The sequence below is a fragment of the Plutella xylostella genome, chromosome 5, assembly GCF_932276165.1.
Source record: "Plutella xylostella chromosome 5, ilPluXylo3.1, whole genome shotgun sequence".
NCBI lineage: Eukaryota > Metazoa > Arthropoda > Insecta > Lepidoptera > Plutellidae > Plutella > Plutella xylostella.
In genome coordinates, this window is record NC_063985.1 from 9,624,499 (window position 1) to 9,647,195 (window position 22,697).

General features: G+C 36.4%; 2 protein-coding genes and 1 long non-coding RNA gene across 3 annotated transcripts in view; 2 read left to right on the forward strand and 1 right to left on the reverse strand.

The window, feature by feature from the left end:
* Positions 1 to 22,697, reverse strand: part of LOC105387543 — an 88,862-nt gene that overhangs the window by 33,618 nt on the left and 32,547 nt on the right. The window lies entirely within an intron of this gene.
* On the forward strand, positions 2,817 to 4,292 carry LOC125491355. The gene is made up of 2 exons (XR_007268261.1): positions 2,817 to 3,218; positions 3,570 to 4,292. It is a non-coding gene; the product is annotated as an uncharacterized LOC125491355 (long non-coding RNA).
* On the forward strand, positions 21,704 to 22,687 carry LOC125491394. The gene has a single exon (XM_048633227.1). The coding sequence runs from the start codon at positions 21,704 to 21,706 to the stop codon at positions 22,685 to 22,687; it is 984 nt and encodes a 327-aa protein (XP_048489184.1).

The window sequence follows — 22,697 nt, forward strand, 5'->3', positions numbered from 1 at the left end:
CGGGTCCAGTGCCGCCTCAATTGTGTTACACTAATTAATCGGCATTATTAATTCTCACCCCGTACACCTACCGAGGTTATTTCCCTCCAGGGGCCTCAGGATCAAAATCAGGACAGCTAGGACCGCTTCACGGTCATTGTAGATCCCCCAGGTGACCAGGCACTCCTTCAGAGGCCGGCGCCAAGCTGAGCTAGGCTAAAACCGCTTCCCGGTACATATTAATTGAGAGTTATTAGGTAGGTACCAGCCCTAAGCACTAGGGACGTTAGTCATAAGGGTAAGTATCACATCACAATATAGCACCCAACCCCTACTCTCGGGGGAGGCCAGGCAGGTCGATTCGCCCAGGGGTCGCTCCCCGGTGATCCAGACCAGCTCCTGCTGAGCTGCTACATTACATTTGGCGCCCAACGTAAAATCCACTAATTCTCATCAATATTTAATATTATTTAGCCCCCCGTAAATAACTTGTTAATCATTAGAAATAACCGACCGACCGACTAACCGTTCAACTTAACTATCTACCCGTAATTGTTCTAAAAATAGATCGACAACCGACCGACCGACCCCGTTTAACAAAAATTACAATTCAAAAGTTAAGAGCAAGTAAATTTGTGTTGGTCATTTTTATTTAAATTTCCGTAACCGATTACAAACTGGCCCCGTTTTATATTAGGTAAATATACAGCATCAAATGCCAACTTCTTGGATTTATAACCTTAGTAAAGAGGAATTAATAAGGGAAAGTAGGGAAAGGAAGCTACCGACCGTAAATTTAACCGTTGACAAGCTGAGGAAGCAGCTGTCCGACCACATCAGAGAAGAAGAGGAGGAGACCTTCGAGATGACATCCGAAGACCAGACCAGAACCGCGAACCAGCTGAACCTGTCATCCATCGTGAGGGAATGGAATATATCGTTCGACACCGCATGCGACCCGGTTGAGTTCATCGAGCGTTTGGATGAACTGACGTCATCAGGTGACGTCCCGCAGGACCGATTACTCCAGGTACTACCTAAAGTACTAAGAGGTAAACCGCTGTTATGGTACAGGAACAACTCTGACAACTGGAAAAAGTGGGAGGACTTCCTAGAAGAATTCAAACTCTTCTTCTACCCGGCGGGATACGAGAAGAACCTGCTCGAGATTATCATCGCACGAAAACAACACCACCGTGAATCTTTCGTCAATTACCTGACCGACATACAAACCCTGATGAGAAGGTACGGAAAAATGACCAAACAAGAAAAAGAAGATAGAATATACGAAAACATGAACGCGAACTACAAGTACTACATCAAGAAGCAAGACTTCACCAGCCTCGGGGAATTAATCAAACAGGCAGCCGAGTACGAGCAGATCACAGAAGAATCCTCATCTCAACAGTGGAATCACCGACCAGACCGACACCGCCAGACACCGAAAACTAATCCTGAAAGATCACCAGAACCGCGTAAAATTCACGAAAAATACGACAAGACCACATGCTGTTGGAACTGCGGCAAAGCAGGCCACTCACACAAGGAATGCCGGGGCAGGCAAGTACTGTTCTGTAGCCAATGCGGAGTCCTCGGGAGACTAACGCGCAACTGCTGCAGGAGAGAAACCAAGTTCGGAGACACGAACATAACCGCCGAAGAAACCCAACCAGAATACCGAATCTTCGAAAACGTAAAAATAGGGAACATGACATACCGAGCGTTGATTGATACAGGCTCCACCAGATCCTACATCAGTAGAAACATTTATGAAGAGAACTCGAAAAACGCCGACACTGAAAAAGTCACAGGGATGCGAGTAACCGTCGCAGATGGCAGAGCCATGGACGTGAAGCTCAGAATAAACCCAGAAATCGAACTACGGCAGAGAAAAATAACACACGAACTCTTCGCGCTACCAGCTTATTCACCGTCAAACCTAGTTATCATAGGGATAGACCTCCTAAGAAAGGCAGGAGCCACAATAGTCTGGAACAATAATACCGAAAACACACCAGAAGAAGTCCACGAAACTAAACAACAGGAACCACTAGTCACACAAGAATCAACACCACCGAATAATAATAATATAATCAACGGCCCAAGAAAATCTAAATCCCACAAACAAAAGAAAAAACGTAATCAACAACATCCACCAAGATATCCCGACACAGCTTCAATCCAGGAACGAAAAGGATGGTTCGAGAGGAAAATCTCCGAAACCCGAAAATCACCGGAAAATGACCCCACATTCACATTCAAAAACGGCTCACTCCATAAACGAATTGTAAATCCGAGATACGGGGTCAAGATCAATGCACAATCGCAGTGGAAATTATGCGTTCCGACATTGAAGAGAAGGTCGATTATCGAACAACACCTTAATGAACCGACAACAACAGACCACCGAAGCACGGGAAAAATCCTAAAAAGCATTGCCGAAACATATTACTGGCCCGGGATGTACAAAGATGTTCTTCATCATATGAAAAAATACAAAGAACGACTAAAATCATCGTCATCAAACTCGCCGAAACCAAATTCCACCGAACCGAAGCAATAAGATACCTACCGACGACGTCATCACCCATCGCCAGATGTGCCTAGCCGCGGTACTCATGCGATGCCGAACGAACCAATTATTCCAAACCTACCCTCAATCATCAACATAATGAAGATTGAAGACAAATAGCCGTAAAAAGTTAAAACATTTTATATATTTATGACTTAGTCATCCCGTACCGTACCGTATAAATCTTATTATGTATAATTTGTAATTAAATTGATATACAACCGAAAAACCACAATCTGTATTAAAAATATAGAAATAGGTAAAAATGTAAACGCAAATGCACACATTTTACACCGTCCGTCCGTAGTTTAATATATTATAAGTAAATAATAGACACACAGACATGTTAAACTTATAACATCCACCTTTTTCCATCCAAGTCACAAGTAAAAATTTAGCTCAGACTTAGAACAAAGATTGTTATATTTTTGAACGCAGCCCAATACGTTACTCTGTGAACGTACACAGGTTAGAATTTTAGTTGTCAAGTCAATGTCAAGTGTCAAACCGGCCGAGTCAATTTCAGCGCAAGGGCACATGCCGTATAAATATTAAATTTTAATTTATTTGCAATGTAAATACCGAAAAGCTGAAACCGTATACCTAATGTAATTACCAGGAAAATGTATATCAGTACTCAATAAGTTGTACATACATAGCCTACAATGTAAGTAAATCCAACCATGCATTTTATCATTGCTCATGTCTTGTAAAAACAAAATATTCACATCTTTTATGGAGAAAAGAATCCCGAATATAATATACCGTTTCCGTCCGAATTTACCGGCACCAAGCAGGGATGAAATGCTCATGGACAATACCGTGTAATCTTTTTTTCCTAAGTTAATAATATTATAAATGTAAATTAACCTGAAACAAATGTCTAAGTAAATAAAATGTGTATAGCCTGAATCCAGATGATAAAATAGGAACCTGTTGTAAACAAATGCACCAGTACATGCACCTTTCTCTTTATTTTTTCTTGTATGTATCTACATAACCTGTGAATTTTTACCAGGTAAAAATTCTCCTGCTGAGGGGGGAGAATGTAACGAGCCGTTACCAAACCATCCACCGCACCTACCCACATACCGAAGCCACAAGAGCGCCCGTGAGTCGAGATGGGGCACCACACAGGCGACTGCGGAGAATACAAGGGGCGCGGGGCGACCCGCTTATAAATAGCCGCCGGACCGCCGCCCGGCCACCATTCGTCACCTCCTGCTCCGACGAGTGACCAGTCCGCTCCCGAGATCCTTCCCCGCACCTATATCTATCTTAAGTATCTATTCACGCATACTAAGCTCACAACACCGTCCTCCCTACGCTGTGGGTCGCCTACTAGCGGATCGAGGTTCCCCGGAATACACGGACGCCTGGGTCGCCTAGGATAAGCGGCCGTGTACCGAACTATACAATCGCTGAACACACACCGGCCCTCAGCCACACTTTCTTATCAACACAAATACACTCCACAAATCCTGGAACAAATCGACACGCACCACCAGTATTCGCCCGACCTCCTGTACCCTATATTCCTTCCCCTTATTAGGATATATAGAAACGTCCGCGTAGGCCCCTTCAGGGCCCGATCAATTTAAATTTCGATAACTGTGACAAGTATTTGTGCATTTGTGTAGTGTGTTTAATATTAAGTACATAAGCTGTAAGTACCCTAGATATATAAGTAAGTGGTTGTAAATAAAGCGGGTCCAGTGCCGCCTCAATTGTGTTACACTAATTAATCGGCATTATTAATTCTCACCCCGTACACCTACCGAGGTTATTTCCCTCCAGGGGCCTCAGGATCAAAATCAGGACAGCTAGGACCGCTTCACGGTCATTGTAGATCCCCCAGGTGACCAGGCACTCCTTCAGAGGCCGGCGCCAAGCTGAGCTAGGCTAAAACCGCTTCCCGGTACATATTAATTGAGAGTTATTAGGTAGGTACCAGCCCTAAGCACTAGGGACGTTAGTCATAAGGGTAAGTATCACATCACAATATAGCACCCAACCCCTACTCTCGGGGGAGGCCAGGCAGGTCGATTCGCCCAGGGGTCGCTCCCCGGTGATCCAGACCAGCTCCTGCTGAGCTGCTACATTACAAACTTCAAAAGTAAAATCTTAATAATTAAGGATTTCTCTCGATTTACTTTTTAACCGAGTTTTTGGTTTTGTCAGCGTGTAATTAAATTCACAATAGAGAAAGTAATTTAATCATGTTAAAATTCAAGCCCTGGTAAAGGGCCATAAACACAAACCTATCCTATTAATGAAAAATTTACGCATTTAAGTCGCCAATGTTATTGATAGTTTACAAAAACCTACATGCCTCAACCGGGACATCCTAAAAAAGCTATATTACTTTTATTTAAAACTGTAGCGTCGGATAAACTTAGCCTTCAGGGAAACTTTCAAGGCATCGAAACAAAATAGTGGAATTGAGAACCTCCTCCTTTTTTGAAGTAGGTTAAATATTATGAAACGGGTAATAATACTTAGCCGCTAGCGAAGCGTGGGCCTTAATTTTCCGCCAGTTTCCCCTATAATGAGACATCGTCTTTTCATCGTTAAATTAATGCCTTTATAACGAACTGAACTGAACTCTATTATGCATGTAGCAGTGCAGTGGCATTTTAGCGCTCCGAGTTATGACGAAAAGTTTAAATTATGCGAGTGGGTCGTGGCTTTTTAACATGGTCGGTTTACGTATAACCTATAAAATTAAATTTTAATTTAGCCTATATTGCGAGGTAACGGCGTTCATTGTTCTAATTATTAAGTTGATTAATTAATACTGGCTGTAAAAGTGATGCTCAAAAACCTAATGTGAAATCGAAAAAAAAACGGATTTCCGGATGTATGTTTCTTAGGGAAAGTTGTATAGTTTAAAATACATATAGGTAGCTTTTTTTCGGGAGCACGTAATTAACTCCCTTTATTTATAATTCATTTATTATGGTACTTATTGTATAATCTAAGTACCTATATACCACGCCTAAAAAGTATAAGACATAAATATTTTATTTGCAGTTGAGGACGGTGACGCAGAAAGTTATGATGTTATAATCATCATTGTTTAAGCTGCTGGTGTTCAAATAAATAAATCATCCGACTTAGATCTTCGTTACGAATGGTATGTTAGCATCAAATTTATGCTGGTGGATATTCACTGACTTAGCGGATATTATACCACGTATTACTTCAAATACCCACCTTTTATTATGACTCCTCGTCTTTTGTGGCGTGAATAGACTCGGGCACAATGCACGCGAAATTACCCAGAATTAAGTGTCAACGGACCCGTATAATGTATTAACCGACTCAAAAACAGAGGAAGTTCTTAAATTCATTGCATTTAAATTTTGTTTATTTTTATTTTTCTTAACTTGCAACTTTGGACTAGGTGAACCGATTTAGATGATTGATGTATTAGTTGTGCTTCGTGTGTAGGCTCATTGCATATAACTAATTTAAAGTTATTAAATTTAAAAAATCACTTCACGTGAAATAACAATTGAATAATGTATTCTTTTGTTAAATTTTTACTATCAAATAAGTATACAAAATCAATAATAAATGGCCTAAAGGGTGGAATTTTATCTAAAAACTCTAAAAAGCAGAACGTGCAAAGAACAAAAAGCCACTTCTCATAATCTGTAAATACCTAGCTAAAATTATAGGTTGCCGAACGTCTACTTACCTATACCTACCTCGAAAGTCATAAGTATTCAATAATGTTGTACATAATACGCACAATAATACATAACAGTTTGCATTGCAGATTGAACATTGGCCCTATCAATAATTCATAGGGTTAATGTGCCTACAGCTTCCTGGATCGACACAGCTCAACAGTTACGGATGTGTACTTACCTACTTATAATTGAAATACTGAAAATCTAACATCTGAAATACGGAACCACATTTCAGTATTATTATTTTATAATAAAGGACCGACCTATGTAAGAAGGTATAAATTTTTTTTTTTTTTTAATCTTTACTCAATACAAAATTATTATTCTCTTGCTAAACCTTGTATTACGGCAATTTTAAAATACTGAAGAGGAGCCTAATTCACTGTGCAATCATGTGACTAGCGTAGCCCGCTGCATTTCCCGATCTCCACTTTATTTGTTAGCTACAATTTTCTCAATTTTCCTCGCAGTTGGAGATTGAGCTAGTTCTTGATAAGACCTTTTTATCTTCTTGTATAAGCGGCGGTCGGGCGCCTCTTTAGAATCAAACCGAACCATAACGTAAAGTATATAGTAACTTCACTCTTATACTCGTAATATGTTTCTTGGTTATCATATTAAAATTTATTTCGTAGCAAAACAAAATTAGAAAAACACAGAGACTTATTTATTTATTTATTTATTTAGGTAATCCACTTAACACTATCATTACAGGATTTCTCCCAATACAATAGCGTAAGGTATACATATAAAAAGGTAAGTAATAAGTTAATAACTAATTATCATTTAACATACACAGCAAAAAAAAAAAAAAATAATAATATAAACAGTCAGTATCATATAAAAATATACTAGTAACCTACATACTATAACACAATATATATAATGCTATCTTTGTGAATTCGTTCAGAGAACACGTAAATATATCTATTTCATTGTCCACTTATCTGACTCTGATCCTTTCAACACGATGACAAACCCTAACTCAGTTCTAATGTTTGTCATCAACACTCCGTAGAATATAACTCGAATAGAATGAATATATGTATAATTAACTCGTAAAATATGAGTTTAATGACTTTTCAGGAACTTATTAGTTTCAGTCCGTGTGAATACGTTCGTGTTAAACAGCTATAAAGCTAGAATGTAATTCGCCTGCATTTTTATGGCTGCGGCAGCGTTAAATATGATTCAGTGAATAAATAACACTAATAACTGCACAGCGGCAATGCTACCCTGGTTTTCTTCAATATATGGAACCCTGACATGAACTGAGTCTGAGTCGTTCACCTCTCTAAATGGTACTACATTTAGTCAACTGAAATTATTTTGAATACATCACATTTCCGGTATATCAGTACAGTTTTTTATATTTTTAGCCTTTTACCTACTTATAAAATCAAGATTGAAATTGTGTGATGGTTACAAAAATGCATACAAAGTGCATATCTTGTAGATTTTAACATCTATGGATAATAGTTTTGCTCAGTAACATCGTAAAGTTAAATACGTATATATTAACTAAAGATGAATAAGTTGTCGCCTTACTAAATTAGGTACTATTAATAATATCCAACAATATCCCGTAAATTGCAATCACAACTCAAATTCACTTACACATATACTATCGGCCACAGTTTTGTGTCGCCTCACCGTCAACCATGATTGACTCACAAATTGAAATCGTGATTCAATATCGTCACGACAGCGACACACAAACACCCTATTTATTCTGTTGTTTATATAAAATAGAGTGAGTTACAAAACGGCCACATTGTTGTTTTACACCGCAAACAATAAAACAATATGGGAGAAATAATAACGCCACTTGGAAATAACAGAGCCGTTAAAGTTTTCTACTTCACTCTTTACAATATTGCTTTTATGTATTATAAATATACCTATCTACTCCTACACCTACCCAATCAGATTGTTAAAGCATATTTTATTCATTACAATCAAACAGCTGTGACGGGAACTACACCCTCAAAAGCGCAAAAAATAAGAATTCGTTACATGATAAACCTAATGTTATTGACTATATTTTGTGTTTTATCTATGTAATTTATATGGCGACTTGCACCAAAATCTTAAATCTAGATTATAGATAGTATCTAATCTTCTATGTCGCTCTAAGTGTTATTTTCCCTTTTCCCCACCCTGCTCTGCTAACAAACTCCACCAGGACTTGCATCGCATCGCATCTCGACACCCTATCCAGCCTTATTTCTTTCCCGAGTAAACAAAGATTCATTACGTGTTCGCAGGTTAATTTAGAACGTCCGAGATCTCGCGGACGTGATCGAGGGCCTGGGCTCGACTCTTCCTAAACAATGTTAAAGTGCATCTACAGACTATAGTAAAACCTAGACATAGACATTAGACAGCTCTTCGACAGGTATGCATTCGTAAGGTTCTACCTCTTTGGCCTAAGATTTATTTATCGGTAGTGATGATATTTTAAAATGTTTGAAGTGGCTTTCAAATCGTGGTGGTAGTAGGTGGCAAATCTACATAATAATATGCAGAGAATAATATACCCGCTTTTTAGTACTCTTTGGCTTTCATAAAGTTTATTTATGCATAGTGGCCACATTATGGTCTGTGAGTCTGCGTATCCTATATTGAACAACCTGAATGGAACTATACTTATTTGATCTAGCTACATACATTACTCTGTCAGACAGACAATATTAGAATGTAAAACTCCACAAAACATTATTGTATTATTCTGTATGGAATCGGAGAATTGGTATAGATGGTACTCTTCATTATGTATGATACAACTGCATTTTTTCCCTCGTCGCTTTCAGTAACTACATGCAAAAGTTTACTGTCTACATAATGAATATTCATTTCGTAGTTTTTTCCTTCGTTGGCTTCTCCTAACTACACTAAGCCGTGTTTTTACACTTTCCCCCCAACTTCGCTAGTTACTTTTGCAGAATAATTAATGTTCGTCGGCACAAGTAGGTGAACGTTGCAAGTATCTTTGCTTAGACAAGTAGTATCTCAGAACCTCTAGTACGGGTTTCGCAATACGAAAACGAAAAAAATACGGTTTTCTTCTGTCATCAGTAAAAAGATTTATGCTAGTTCCCGCAAGAGGCACCCCCCACTTTACGTGCGAGAAAACACAAACTATCAAACCTTTAATACCAATGGAGAGTAGACTTTTATATTTACCACGGTTCAGTAACTTCTCAAAATGTAGGTTAGTTATTCAATATCGCATTGGACATTTCAGAACCATGTGTGTATTAAAAATATAACTTATGAGCGCAAAGAAATAAAAATATTCCGAGGCTCAAAGGTATTTAATTAATCTCAACATTTCCAATATTTGACGGTATTGCCAAGGAACACAGAAAAAATGTGCAATATTTTTTATATTATTATTGGTCATCGTATCGCGTTAGATAATAATTATTATGCTGCCCTTTTTGGTGAGTGTCCCAGATTTGACTCGTATTTCTCTCAGTGACGACTATAAATTACTAACGAACTATTCACGCTTGGTTTTCTGAGGGGCTAGTGTAGGTAGCTTTTACTTAACAGTAAGCAGTGAGAATTAGAATCAACACAAAGTTTATAATTTTTACACTTTACTCCCGCACCATACAAAATCGCGTTTATTCGCCACTACTCGTGTAAAATCTCGCACTCCGCATGCTGAGCCATGCTATAGACATCGCTCTTAAACATCCCTACACAAGATGGTATGCGTTTGCCCCGGAAACTGGGTGTAGTGACTTTATTAGTCTTTGTCTCTGAGCCGTGCTGTAATGAAATCGTTCTATTTTGGTCTGTAGGTTAGTCGCGAAGCTTACTTGCTTCTTGTAGAGTTTAAAATTGTATTGAGTAATTGTTGCCACTTACTCAGCTTCTTTATCGAAGGTTAGTTAAAATATTTGTATTTTATTATGCCGTAAAATTTTAATGAGGTGCACTAAAGGAGCTTACTCGAGCTGCCCCGTTTCTTTATATTACCTACGGAGCACCCTGAGAAGTCACAGACTGATACATAAGTACAACGTTTATATTTTATCAAAGGGGTAAAATAAATAGTTTCACCCAAAAACAGTGTTCTCTAAGAACGATCAACACCCGGCGAAGTTCTAAGCCACTTGGCGAGTGGCCGGAGCTTTCACTGAAGAAGTTTAAAAATGGAATATCTTCCGCCGGATATAGAAAACTTTTATAGTGAACTTTCAGTATTTTGTATTCATATACTGTTGGTTATTTGGTATTAATCTTTTAGTGTAGTTTTATGAGCATACTACATACTCAATTATTGATGTTGGTGCTGTGAAAAATTTATCTGAAGCATTATGGTACCAATTTCAAATATTTAACAGTACCTGTTAGGTATCTTTGTGCTATCACATCCTAACTAATATATTATATTATATTATCCTAACTAATCCTAACTAATATTATAAATGCGAAAGTAACTGTGTCTGTCTGTCTGTCTGTCTGTCTGTCTGTCTGTCTGTTACTCTTTCAAGCCAAAACTACCGAACGGATTTGAATGAAATTTGGTATGCATATGGTATAGACCCTGGGAAAGAACATAGGCTACTTTTTATCCCGGTATTCCCACGGGAAAACTTTTTAAGGCGAAGCGAAGCTCGCGGGCACCGCTAGTGTATTATAAATGCAAAAGTATCTGTGTCTGTCTGTCTGTCTGTCTGTCTGTCTGTTACTCTTTCACGCCAATACTACTGAACAGATTTGAATGAAATTTGGTATACAGATAGTCTAGACCCTGAGAAAGAACATAGGCTAGCGAAGCTCGCGGCAACAGCTAGTATTATTATAATTAGTCTCATTATTAAATTATTTCTTACTTTTATGATTTTTAAAGTCGGTTTTTTATTATTATTTTTATTCGCTGAGTAAAAATGTGAGCAATTGACCCAAATACTTCATAAAAAGAATGATCAAAATCGGCCATAAATGGCGGAGACATTGATGAACATAAATACAAACGAATTGAGAACCTTCTCCTTTTTTGAAGTCCTTTAAAAATGTAATTTCTTTTTAAACCTTATAACATTAGGTAGTAGAACTCAGTATGTCGTTTACTTCGACGTTCACAACCAATTACGAAACATTACCGATGGGGTTATATTTATATGACAACGTTATTTTGTACAGATTTTACTGACAACGGCACAACCCAACGTAAACTACACATTCGACTATAATATCTTAAAATATTTTTATTAAATTTTGATTTAATTACCAACAAAGTTTTTGTTTAACACTAAAAGTTTGCGAGCTTCCGAAGTTTAAGCTAATTAATATGTGCATAGCATATGAGCTGTTAGTCTTCGCTAATTGAAATTGTTCCATGTTCTATAATTAACTTGTAAACAACTAATATTTACATTAGACACCCCTTAGTTATTTGCTTCAATATTTTAGTTTGCTATTAAATAAAATTACGAAACAAAGACATTATGTACACTGTACATCTCAACAACCTATTTCATCAACTATAAATAACACTAGCGAAACAAAACGTACCTAAATTTTAAAAAGAAAATAATCAAAATCGAATAAACTCGATAAAAATGCGATCAGAGTAGGTAATAGGTATATCGCTACGAACGCTACGCCGCCTACGCCGTAGCAGAGCTTTCTGCCTCAGCCTACGCGGCTACGAAACTATAATACAGGTATGTGCTTATATGGAATTAAATATCAATCTATAAATATGTAATATTTTTTATTAACAGTGATGAGTGATCATTTTAATTACTCTCACTTAATTATAAAGTAAGTTCATACAATATGAATATCGAATGTAGTGCACAAGTTTAAGTATGAAATTAAATGTACAACATATTGTTCAAATACTGACACTCCTCGTCCAAACTTCAAGTAAAGTTTAACTTAGTCTTGGATTTTGCTGAACCCACGACAAAAAGAAGGTACTTATAATATTAATTCCAATCCTTTTCAGAGAAGTGTCGAAAGATAATTAATTGGTGGGTTAGATATATGCGTGGCAGACTGTACATAAAGGGCTGTTTCACAATGTTTGGACAGGCTACCTGTGGGATAAAATACATGCTGTAACTCTATGTAATTATATTTAAGACAGTGACAGCATGTCTTTTATCCCAAACCCACAGGTAGCCATTACCCAGACATTGTGAAACAGACCCAAAAGAATAGTTTTAAACTTTCTAGCGTGTAATAAATTTTAAAGATACGAGTAAGTACCTGGTTGCTGGGTGTGGCGTAATTAAAAAGTTTAAAGTTTGCGTCCATACAAAGAGCTTTTTACTATCGTTACTTCGTGACTGTTCGCAGAAAACTTAACAAGTTTTTTTACACGCCAGTGTATCTACTGTAAAAAGAGTATAGATTTTATTTTTTTAAACATTTTATTACGTTGAATTTGATTTTTAAACGTTTCATTGAGTATTTTTTTAAATGTTATAAATTATTTATCTTCATAAATATATGTAACTTTACTGACAAAACACAAAAATATAATAAAATTAAATCAGTATGGATTTGGTAGGGATAGGGATAATAGGCCTTATCGCCTTGGCAGTCATGTTGGCATCTTGCATATAATTTGACAGAATGTGCTGTACTTTTATTAAGTGTAGTCTCAATGATTTTCACTGATTATTGTAAACCAGCTTATTGTGATCACATTCTTTTCAATAAATTATTTTGATTTGATTTGGGGAAATATGTAATAGAAGAATATTACATATAGATAAATACAATAAATATATCTGCATCCTATTTGTAGTAGTGTAGGTCCAAAGCAGTAGTAAATTGCTCATAATTATTGAGGCTATTTAACTTTGGTCATGTTAATATTAATGAATTCTTGGTATATTTGGACGCTGTTAAGCAGACAGGACTCAATCCACAAAAAAATAATTATAATGTTGACATTTAAATTCCCATAATTTCATATACATTTTTATACACGTGGACTTTCTTGAAGAATAGGTATTATGGATGTTTTGCGTTTTCTTTATCGTTTAACTCAATTCTACCAAGTTGGGGATTGAGTATTTTTTGCATAGCGAAGTCCATTTTATCATTTAAAGTCCACGTTGTTCGCGTGACTAGCTTTTCGAATATTTTTGTAAGTTTAATCTGCATCAAATTAACCTACTCCCAATTTTAATTTATATTTATACGTTATTTAATAACCTAATAGTGAAGCCAAGCTTATATTCAACTTTGTTTCTTATAATACCATGGTGGGTTAGAGCATAACCAGGGATTATTGCTTGACTTTTGACACATCTGTCAAGAATTTTATATGGAGATGACGTATGAGTGATCAACCTTTCCCTGGTTACGATCTAACCGACTGTGGAAAAATTTGAGCTTAGGTATCCAAATTTAACCAGTATAAATGGTATAGAATGGGATGTATGTATCTATAATATGTAGGTACCACTATATTATTAAAAGATTACTTAATATCGTGATATTAAGCTGATACTTACATAATTTATAATATAATTATATTGAGATGGTTTTTAAGTAGGTATTAGGTGTATAACTAATGCTGCGCTATTCCTGAAAACTATGGTTAGCAATACTAAATTCTGTATTTCATTGCCGAAATTCATCGAACTAAACGTAAAACAATATGCTTATTGAAACACAAGCGAAAAGCTGGCAGCAAATTAGTTTGACCAATAGTTGTTTGAGGATTAAAGCTGTGTTTCTAAACTAAAGTTTAGTTTACACAAACACATCGCAATTGTTTTGTTTTTTAGGATTTCGTACCACAAAATGTAAAAGCGGAACCCTTATGCAATATACAGAATCACTTTGTCGTCCGTCTGTCAGTCTGTCAATCAAAATCCATTATCTCGGGATGGCGTGGATATATTGAATTAAAATTTAAACCATATAGGTAATCAAGTTGACGACGACAGTCGGTCGAAAGAGGATGTGAAATAAAACAACTTTATATTATGTCAACGTCCAGGAGCAGTCACATAAAATGCGTTAATTCAAAGAACTTTCCTTATACATATACTATACAGTGAAATTTCCATTTTATTATAGGTAGCCCATCAAATTATACTCAGCAATAGCTAGGCCAGTTAAGTGTTTTTCCATAATAAAAAAACAACAGACACGGCAATGTTTATGTCAGTAAGATCGTACGATGTGAGGAATTACTGTTTCGGGCACTTCTAGTGCTTTTATAGCACACATTCAAGTGCTCGACGTTCAGAACAAACAATTAAGTGGAAGTTTCTTTTTCTTTTCTTCTTCTTTTGGTATTCTATATATTTCAGTTTTTACTCATGGTTTTCTATACATTTCAGTTCTTTGTTTGAGATTTTTTTATTATTGACGAGTTATAAAATGCGCATTAACTTTTCTAATTAAGAATACTTTTAATAATGACATATTTTATTTTATTTATTTTAACACTTTATCACGTACATACACACCTAATTACGAGTATGTATGAACACTCACACCGCTCATGACTGTAATTCCAAAAGGGGAAGAGTCAGAGGTCACTCACAAGCGAGCCACACGCTTTTTGCTGTACAATAATTGTACTCACGTGACAGGTCACAAGCCGTATAGCAGTTTTTGAATGAGTACACATCTAGAATCTAGGCTAATTAGAGGCTAAGTATTTAGAACCTGGAGAACTAAACTAATTCATTCTTTAGAAATTTATATTCTAGCCTAAAACTCGTAGACCGTACTTACAATATTTAACAACTAGACAAAACACACATACTTACAGAAAGGTTAAAATTTACTTTCAAACACACGAGTTTCGAGGTATATAAATTTATAAAGAATTAATTGGTTCTCCAGGTTCTAAATACTTTGCCTCTTCCACACTTTCAGTAGCCGTATGACCGGATCCGGTTGTGTTTGAAGAGAGTGCCGTTACTGCCGTATTTCACGACGCCGATGTTTCCAGCTACATATCGCTTTGTAGCAGTAAGGCCGAATGTTTCTCTCATTTTGTAGGTCACTCGGCGATTCCGGAATAGTGAGTTACGATCTTAAAATGTTATACGTATACGAGTGACTAGCATGTGGAGTGCGAGTTTTTATACTGAGCAGTTGGTGAGTAAATTGTATGTTGCGGGGGAGTCACCACCTAGCGGTAAACGCGCTACACTAGGTCCGCGCCATACAAATTTGTGTCGATTTTTGCTACTTTATCGGTTAAGAAAAACCTACACTATGCTCTCAGATCTGATAAGATGTGGGATATATTAAAAAACAACGTAAGCTGAGTCCACATTTTAAGAAAAAAGTTGCCAAAATAAGGTTACGATAAGTTAAAATAAAAGCAACCTAGTTTCGTGACACATAAATAATAAATTATTAGTAACAACGTTTATTTCAACAATGTCAGGGTGTCGCAAAACACCTATTGTGTTTATGAGTGATACCTATTCTATTGAATTATTCGTATTTGAGGAATATTCACGAGGGAACAAACCACTTTTGATTGGAACAACTGGACCGAAATGCGTGCTCGAATATGTTTCATGCGGATAATATTAATGTCAATAGTAGGTATAAGAGGTATAACTATTATTATTGACTTTAATGATTGCTAATTTCAAGTATTAATCATTATTTCAGATACAGGTTAAACAAAATGCCTGACTATTTTATAACTACATTATGCTGCTGTCATCAAATTAAGTGATTGTACCTACATAAATAGGTACCTATATTATAGTACCTAAGACTAACCGAATACTACTTTTATATTGTTTACTTTATGTTGATAAGAAACTCTCTAATAACATCAATATTATAAGGTGAATGTTGTATGTTTTATGATAATTCGCTAGTTCAATGTTACATCCATTCGTAGGTATATTCAGAATCAAACGTCCGAAATGGCGAAATCAAGAAGCATAAAACGTTCTAAGCCGGCACTGCCACTCCCATTGAGCACGTACTAAACATTACACACAATTTACTAGAACAAAAGGTGTAACCTTTTCACATACTTTTCTTTTATTTCTTTCCCCAATCGTTAAGGATGTGAAAGAATATATGAAGAAATAAAGGGAAGGAAGATAAATCCACCGACGGGACGAAGTGTTTCAGAAGTTACGCGGTAAATAATCCTCCTGCGGGAATCCGATGACGATCGTCATACGTTAAAATTTCGGTTGAGTTGGTAAAAAAACTGCAAGGTTACCACCACCGAACATCAGTAATTAACAATCCTTAGGCAGCGTCGCTCTCTTGGCGGTACGGGAGCTCGAGTTAAGCATTTCAATAGAAAACGAACCTTTGTTTTTTATATAAATTTAATACCCGACTAAAAATTTTCCCTTATCCAACAATACAAACGCAATACTCGATCACAATGAGAAACTTATTATGTTGAAATTCCACTCCGTATTTCTCTTACCTAGTTAACTATTCCAATACGAGAAAACGATCTGGAACCCTTTCCAGTCATTCAATTTTCTTTACGCTGCGAAAGGCCGCGATTCAAACCCCAATTACCGTATTTCACTTAGTCAATCCGTATTAACCCTTACACTGTACAAAATAAAACGTTACATTTTCGCCCTTTTACGGAGCTGACCGATTGGGTCTTTCTACATTATTTTCAAAGCGATTGCCTGCCTGTTTCGTAAATTAAAATTTTAGTCTGTTTTTTTTAAATGAATAGTGCGATTGCCATGTCAGTCTATTTATTAAAAACATTTTAGTTTTTTTTATTGTACGTGATCACTAGTACTACAAGATAAAGTTAGGATAAAGAATTAAGTTATAATTTAGAATAGGAACTCTAAACTAGAGTCTGAATAAATAAATCGACTTGGTATTTGGTGGATCACACAAAATTTTACGGTTAAGTTGCGAGACTTGGCTTTTCCGCAAGTTCTTTTTATTAAGGCTTTAAATTTATTTTACCCTATAGTCACAGATAATTTCAAGCGATTGCCAGTTAATAATAAAGCTATAAACACAACTATTTGCTGAAGGTAACTGTCCATCGGTGATTAAAGCTGCGAAGCAATCGCATTTATGGACCATAAACTGATTGGTAAATAGGGGTATTTGTTCGTAGGAAATAAATAGATTCAAGGGTGTACTCTGGTATCGCGAGCCGTGTAGGCATGTGATATGGTTTTATTTTCAAAATACCTTAACATTAAATTTATAGTTTTATCAAACAAGACGATTCATAGTGCCTGAAATGTAACCTACGGAGGTGAATGCGTTACTTCCGTTCAGTCTTCAAAGTATATTTGGAGGTTCCATATCAAATGTCATTAAATTATTTCCTCACTAGAGGCGCGGACTTTGTCCCTCGGAATCAAACGCAGTACCTACCTACGTTTTTGGTCTACAGGGGGATTATATAAAACGTATATATCTTCATTAGTTTGGCGTCATAAATAATTAGTTTCACTAAACCATGACTGTTCTCATTCTGATAGAAAAATATATTCATCGAGACAGATAAAGCCCCCCAGAATCCATTCAACTTGTGACGTCATTTCCGAAATCGAATTATGTGTCCCGGAGATCCACAAACAATTCTTGCCCTTCGTCGCTTTTATATTACATATGATAAGATAAGATATTCTTTATTTTTAAACAAAAAAACATGGTCAAAATTACAAAAAACTTAATCTGACACACGTCTTATCGCTTAAATCGATTTCTTCCAGACAAACTTTGAGTAGAAAGATATTTCGATGCAAAGTGTTAAGTGTAGCGGGAATAAATAATATACTTAATATAATATAAATAATAATAAAGGTTCGTTCAGAAACGATTTGTTATTTTATGAAATATTTAATCCTTTAATCTAATGAGTGGGTTCTTTATCAAAGTACAAAAATGAATAGTAACTATTTATTGTATGTAGTTCTATATACATAATAAAATAAAGAATTTAAAAAATATTAAAAGTCACCTGATGAAATATCTATTGATGAAAAGTTAAGTCTGCACGATCTATAAAGTCTAGTTGTGTTTTCGACGAAACGTTATTTGGTCAATCAATAATTCATCGAGGTATAAAATAGCAAACCTTGATTTTGGCGTATCATTAATCGGCGTAGTAATTTTCGGATACTGGTTGTGGATTATTTATTCTATTCAACCTTTTGCATTTGTAAAGTCAAGTAATACTTAGGTAGCGGGATACACACACAGAGTATCATTGAATATTAGTTCCACTAATGAAATTTTCCAGCTGATTAATTTCCCGGCTGTGGGCAAAACCAGTCTATTCCTCTAAAGATCTTATTTTGTGATTTATTTCACCACTCGATAGGTTCTGTAAAACCTATACTAAACTGTCAGATAAGTGGATGAGTTATTGTCTAAATTGCTATCAATGTTACGTTACGATAGAAAAGTGTGTGTACTAAGATTTTTCATACTTGCTCATTTTACTAATCCTTTTTTACACTTTTGCTTATGTCTGTCTGCGTGATAAACCGGCGATGAAAAATATAGGAATTGGATTATCGCGTATGTAATACAACATCAAAACCACCATTATCACCAGAGACATTTAATAAACCAAATTCACCCTGAGTTGCAGAGATTGATGACCTTAAATGTATAGGTGCCTTGCTTTGACAGAATACGGAGAGAAACGGGCAGATAAAGAGTTGCCGATATTAGCTCAAAGCTCAAATATATTTTTACAAAACACTCTTGTAAATTACTGAATACAGAGCACAAAACGGAAGGTAGCGCTGTCCTCAGGACACAAGCGATCCCGTATACAGTATGCACTCGAAAATAGTGAACCAATCCAATATCATACCAATCATATGAATTGCATTTGCAGCTTATCAAACGACCCTGCAGTGAGCTTTGTAGCGTCGCGTCCTTCTACTTCGTTAGGCAGCATTCTGTCAGGACAATCAATTATATAACATCGTTCTATGCAACCTGTCCTCTGCATGTCTAAAGTTGCGTCCACATTTGTATCATACAGCCGTATTGTAGCCTCGGCGCTCATGATGATTGATAGTTTTATTAGTTTGCGTAAATGCAGATCTTATACGGGACGTGATACAAATGTGGACCCAGCCCAAGATATAGGAATCTGTGTTATAAGCTTTATGGTACTAACGGGAGTTTAGTTTATATAATGTTAAAACTATATTTAAGCATATTTTATATAAAATACCAAATTGTATTGTACACACCTTATCTGCACGGTACCAGATTCTGTTTGACTATATTAATGGTATTTCAATTAATGTACGTAAGAATGTAATTCTATTTCAGTTCCTAGGACCTATTTTCCCCAAACATGAATGAAGGAAAGCACGAGCTAATTTGTTTTAATCGGCTTTTGAAAGCTAATGCAAGCTTTTGAAGCTTTTGGCTTTAAATACTAAACTGTGACAGATTTACCAACCATTTTTATAATCTTTTGGTACAAATGTAGCACATTCTCCATTGTCACATTTTCATTAATAATATAATTATCTCTATATCAACATTTTATAATTGTATTTAAATTATTATGACGGTAAATAATTCTTTATAACGAAACACTTTTTAAGCTACATACAAAAACAAGCAGAACAAGTCTATTTCACGGCCGGAAGCACCGCTGATTTGCATTTTTAGCCCATTTTCATGTTTCTTGTAACTATGAGCGGAAAATTAGGAAATATGGTTGTTTTTTTTTGCATTCCCCCACTTTGCTTGTCCTTCTCGCAATGGACCTCAAGGTGGTATTACCTTATACATAATTATCACCTACGACGCACCCTGGGCGGTCAGCAATAGGCGCTAATCTGACTGGACAATCTCAACACCAAGCTGATAAAGCCAGACAGCTCTAGTGTTCGTTACAGGCACGCTAAGAAGAACACTTTTATATCTGCTGCAATATTATGTAAGATGACTGTATCTACTATCAGTCAATGTCCAGTAGCTAGTTTAATTGGTCGACTAATTTATAGCTTCTACCCAGTATCGGAGTTGGTTCAATCTGGCTTCACCGCACATAACAATATTTTGCAGCGGAGTGAGGGGTGGCACAGTAGATCTATTATGTATACATGCCCCAAGGGTCGGCAAAGTCAGTTAGGTATCTCAGAGTGGAGTCATTAAAGTATAAATTCTAATCGGATGGATTAAACGTTAATTTGGATTAGTGCATAGTAAGTAAGGTAATCAAAACCGGTAGCGAAAAGCTGGGTGGCTAGTTTGCAAGTTACTCTGACTACTCCTTCGGGGATATACGAGTACCTAATATGTACGAATATGTAATCAAAACAATTATTAGAACATCATCGGTTCATCTAAACATTCTAAACAGAGAGTGTATTCGGACTAGTCACCATACAACACACATAATTATATCTATGTAGTAATTAGATATGTAGATACGTCGGATACGACGAGGATGCCATCATCATCATTAGATATGTAGATAAATATGTTACATCTAAATACATAATAATACATACATATAAGTTTATTATTATATTTATTATACATACCTATTTAATCCCGTTTAGTCTAGCTTATAATACTACTTATAATAACACGACACAGCTTTCCCACAGAATATGCTCGCGAATTTCTATCAGGGGTCCCTAAAATTTTCTCAGGCAAATAGAATATTTGAAAAGGTGGAGTGCCACAGTATTTTATTGTGTCGTCAGTATGCATTGAGGGTTCTGCTCAATGAAGTGTGAATGTAAATTCCGAAACCTACGGCGCCGTTTACCCAAATTGTATAGCATTTTTAGGCGGAGAGTTCTGAATCGAGATATTTTTACCTGTTTTTTTAAACGTTGAGGTTAGGTAGTGGTTGTTCGTGATGAGAAAATAAACATATATACACTGACCAAGGTTGTCTGGTAGAGATTGCTTTAAGCAATAAGGCGGCCTTTGGTATCTTTTTTCAGTAAGTTTACTTATAAGTTATTTTGTTTTATTTTCTGGTGCAAATAAAGAGTATTGTATTGGATTGTAAATCAAGATTTAATTTACTTTTAGAAAATAGGTATGTCTGATACATGTCTGTGTATGGAAAGCATTTTCATGCGGTCGAATCATGTTGTTACGTGTATCTTCTTCTTGTTTTGTATGAAGTAACCTTAGAAATATCTGCTGTCAATCGTGTGCCTTTGTTTACTTAGAAAACATGCATCGCGTGATTACGAATACATTCATGGCCTAGATTAAAAGTAATTAGTACATAATATTATTTCAGGTTTCAGTCCCATTGCTGCTTTTCATGTGTTCTGATTTGAAACAATAGTCGCCCCAAATACAAGTAAAGAAAAAGAATAACACTCTCAAAATACAAAAACAAAAGTACCTATTGACGTTATGATTTTTTTACATTTAAACATTGCATATCAGTCGTTCGCTCGGTGCGAAACAGAGTGGACGAGCAAACGCACGAATTATTCTAACGTAAATTACAACTACCCGCTTTTCTACGATGGCAAAATGTGCCAAGTGTAATAAACTGGTGACCAAAAAAAGCCCTGGATTGCAGTGTAGTAAATGCTCCAAATGGATCCATGCACAGTGTGCATCCATCACTGCCGATCAGCTGAGTGCACTAAACTCAACTGACTCCGTGGACTGGAAGTGCCGTCCCTGCAACGGAAGCGCCCGCCCCAAGCGGTTGTCATGCATCATGCCGGACGCGGACGATGAAGAGGCCACCGACTCGGAGCAACAACAACCAACCAACAGTGACATCACCCAACATATGCTATCACAGATAAGGAGAGAGGTACGCGAAGCCATACGTATGGAAATGCAACAAGCATTATCTTTTTTCTCAGACAAAATAGACGAGTATGAGGAGAAGATAAACATATATGAACAGGAGCGCAAAAATATGGAAAAACAACAACAGGAACTCAAAAACAACTTGAACACTATTACCCTGCGAAATAATATGATGGAGCAGCGGATTAATATGCTGGAACAATTACAGATTAACAACAATATTGAAATATGCGGAATTAAAGAAGAAAAAGATGAGAACCTAACAAATATATTAAATACTATATGTTCCAAGTTGCAACAAAAACCAGCTGATATACAAAAAGTATTCAGGAAGAAATCACGCCAAACAAACAACAATAGACGCGAGCACTCCGCCGTCACAGTCATCCTGCGTGATGGCTGCCGCAACCAGTGGGTCAACAGCGCGAGGGACACCCCCATACACAGCAGGGACCTAGGCATAGACGGAGACAACAGGATCTACATACGAGAGGAACTCACACCTTCAACTGCATTCTTACTCTGGAAAACCAAGATGGAATTGAAGGAAAAACACCGCTTCAAGTTCGTATGGATAAAGCACGGGAATATAATGGCGCGTAAGAACGAAAATGAAAAATACTTTGTTATTAGGTCCCAAAGCGACATCGAGAGAGCAGTCACCGAAACTCAGGACCGGTCTTAAACAAGGTACT

Bases quoted from the DNA above. Each gene is read 5' to 3' on its own strand.
- LOC125491394 (XM_048633227.1), top strand. From the start codon at position 21,704: ATGGCAAAATGTGCCAAGTGTAATAAACTGGTGACCAAAAAAAGCCCT.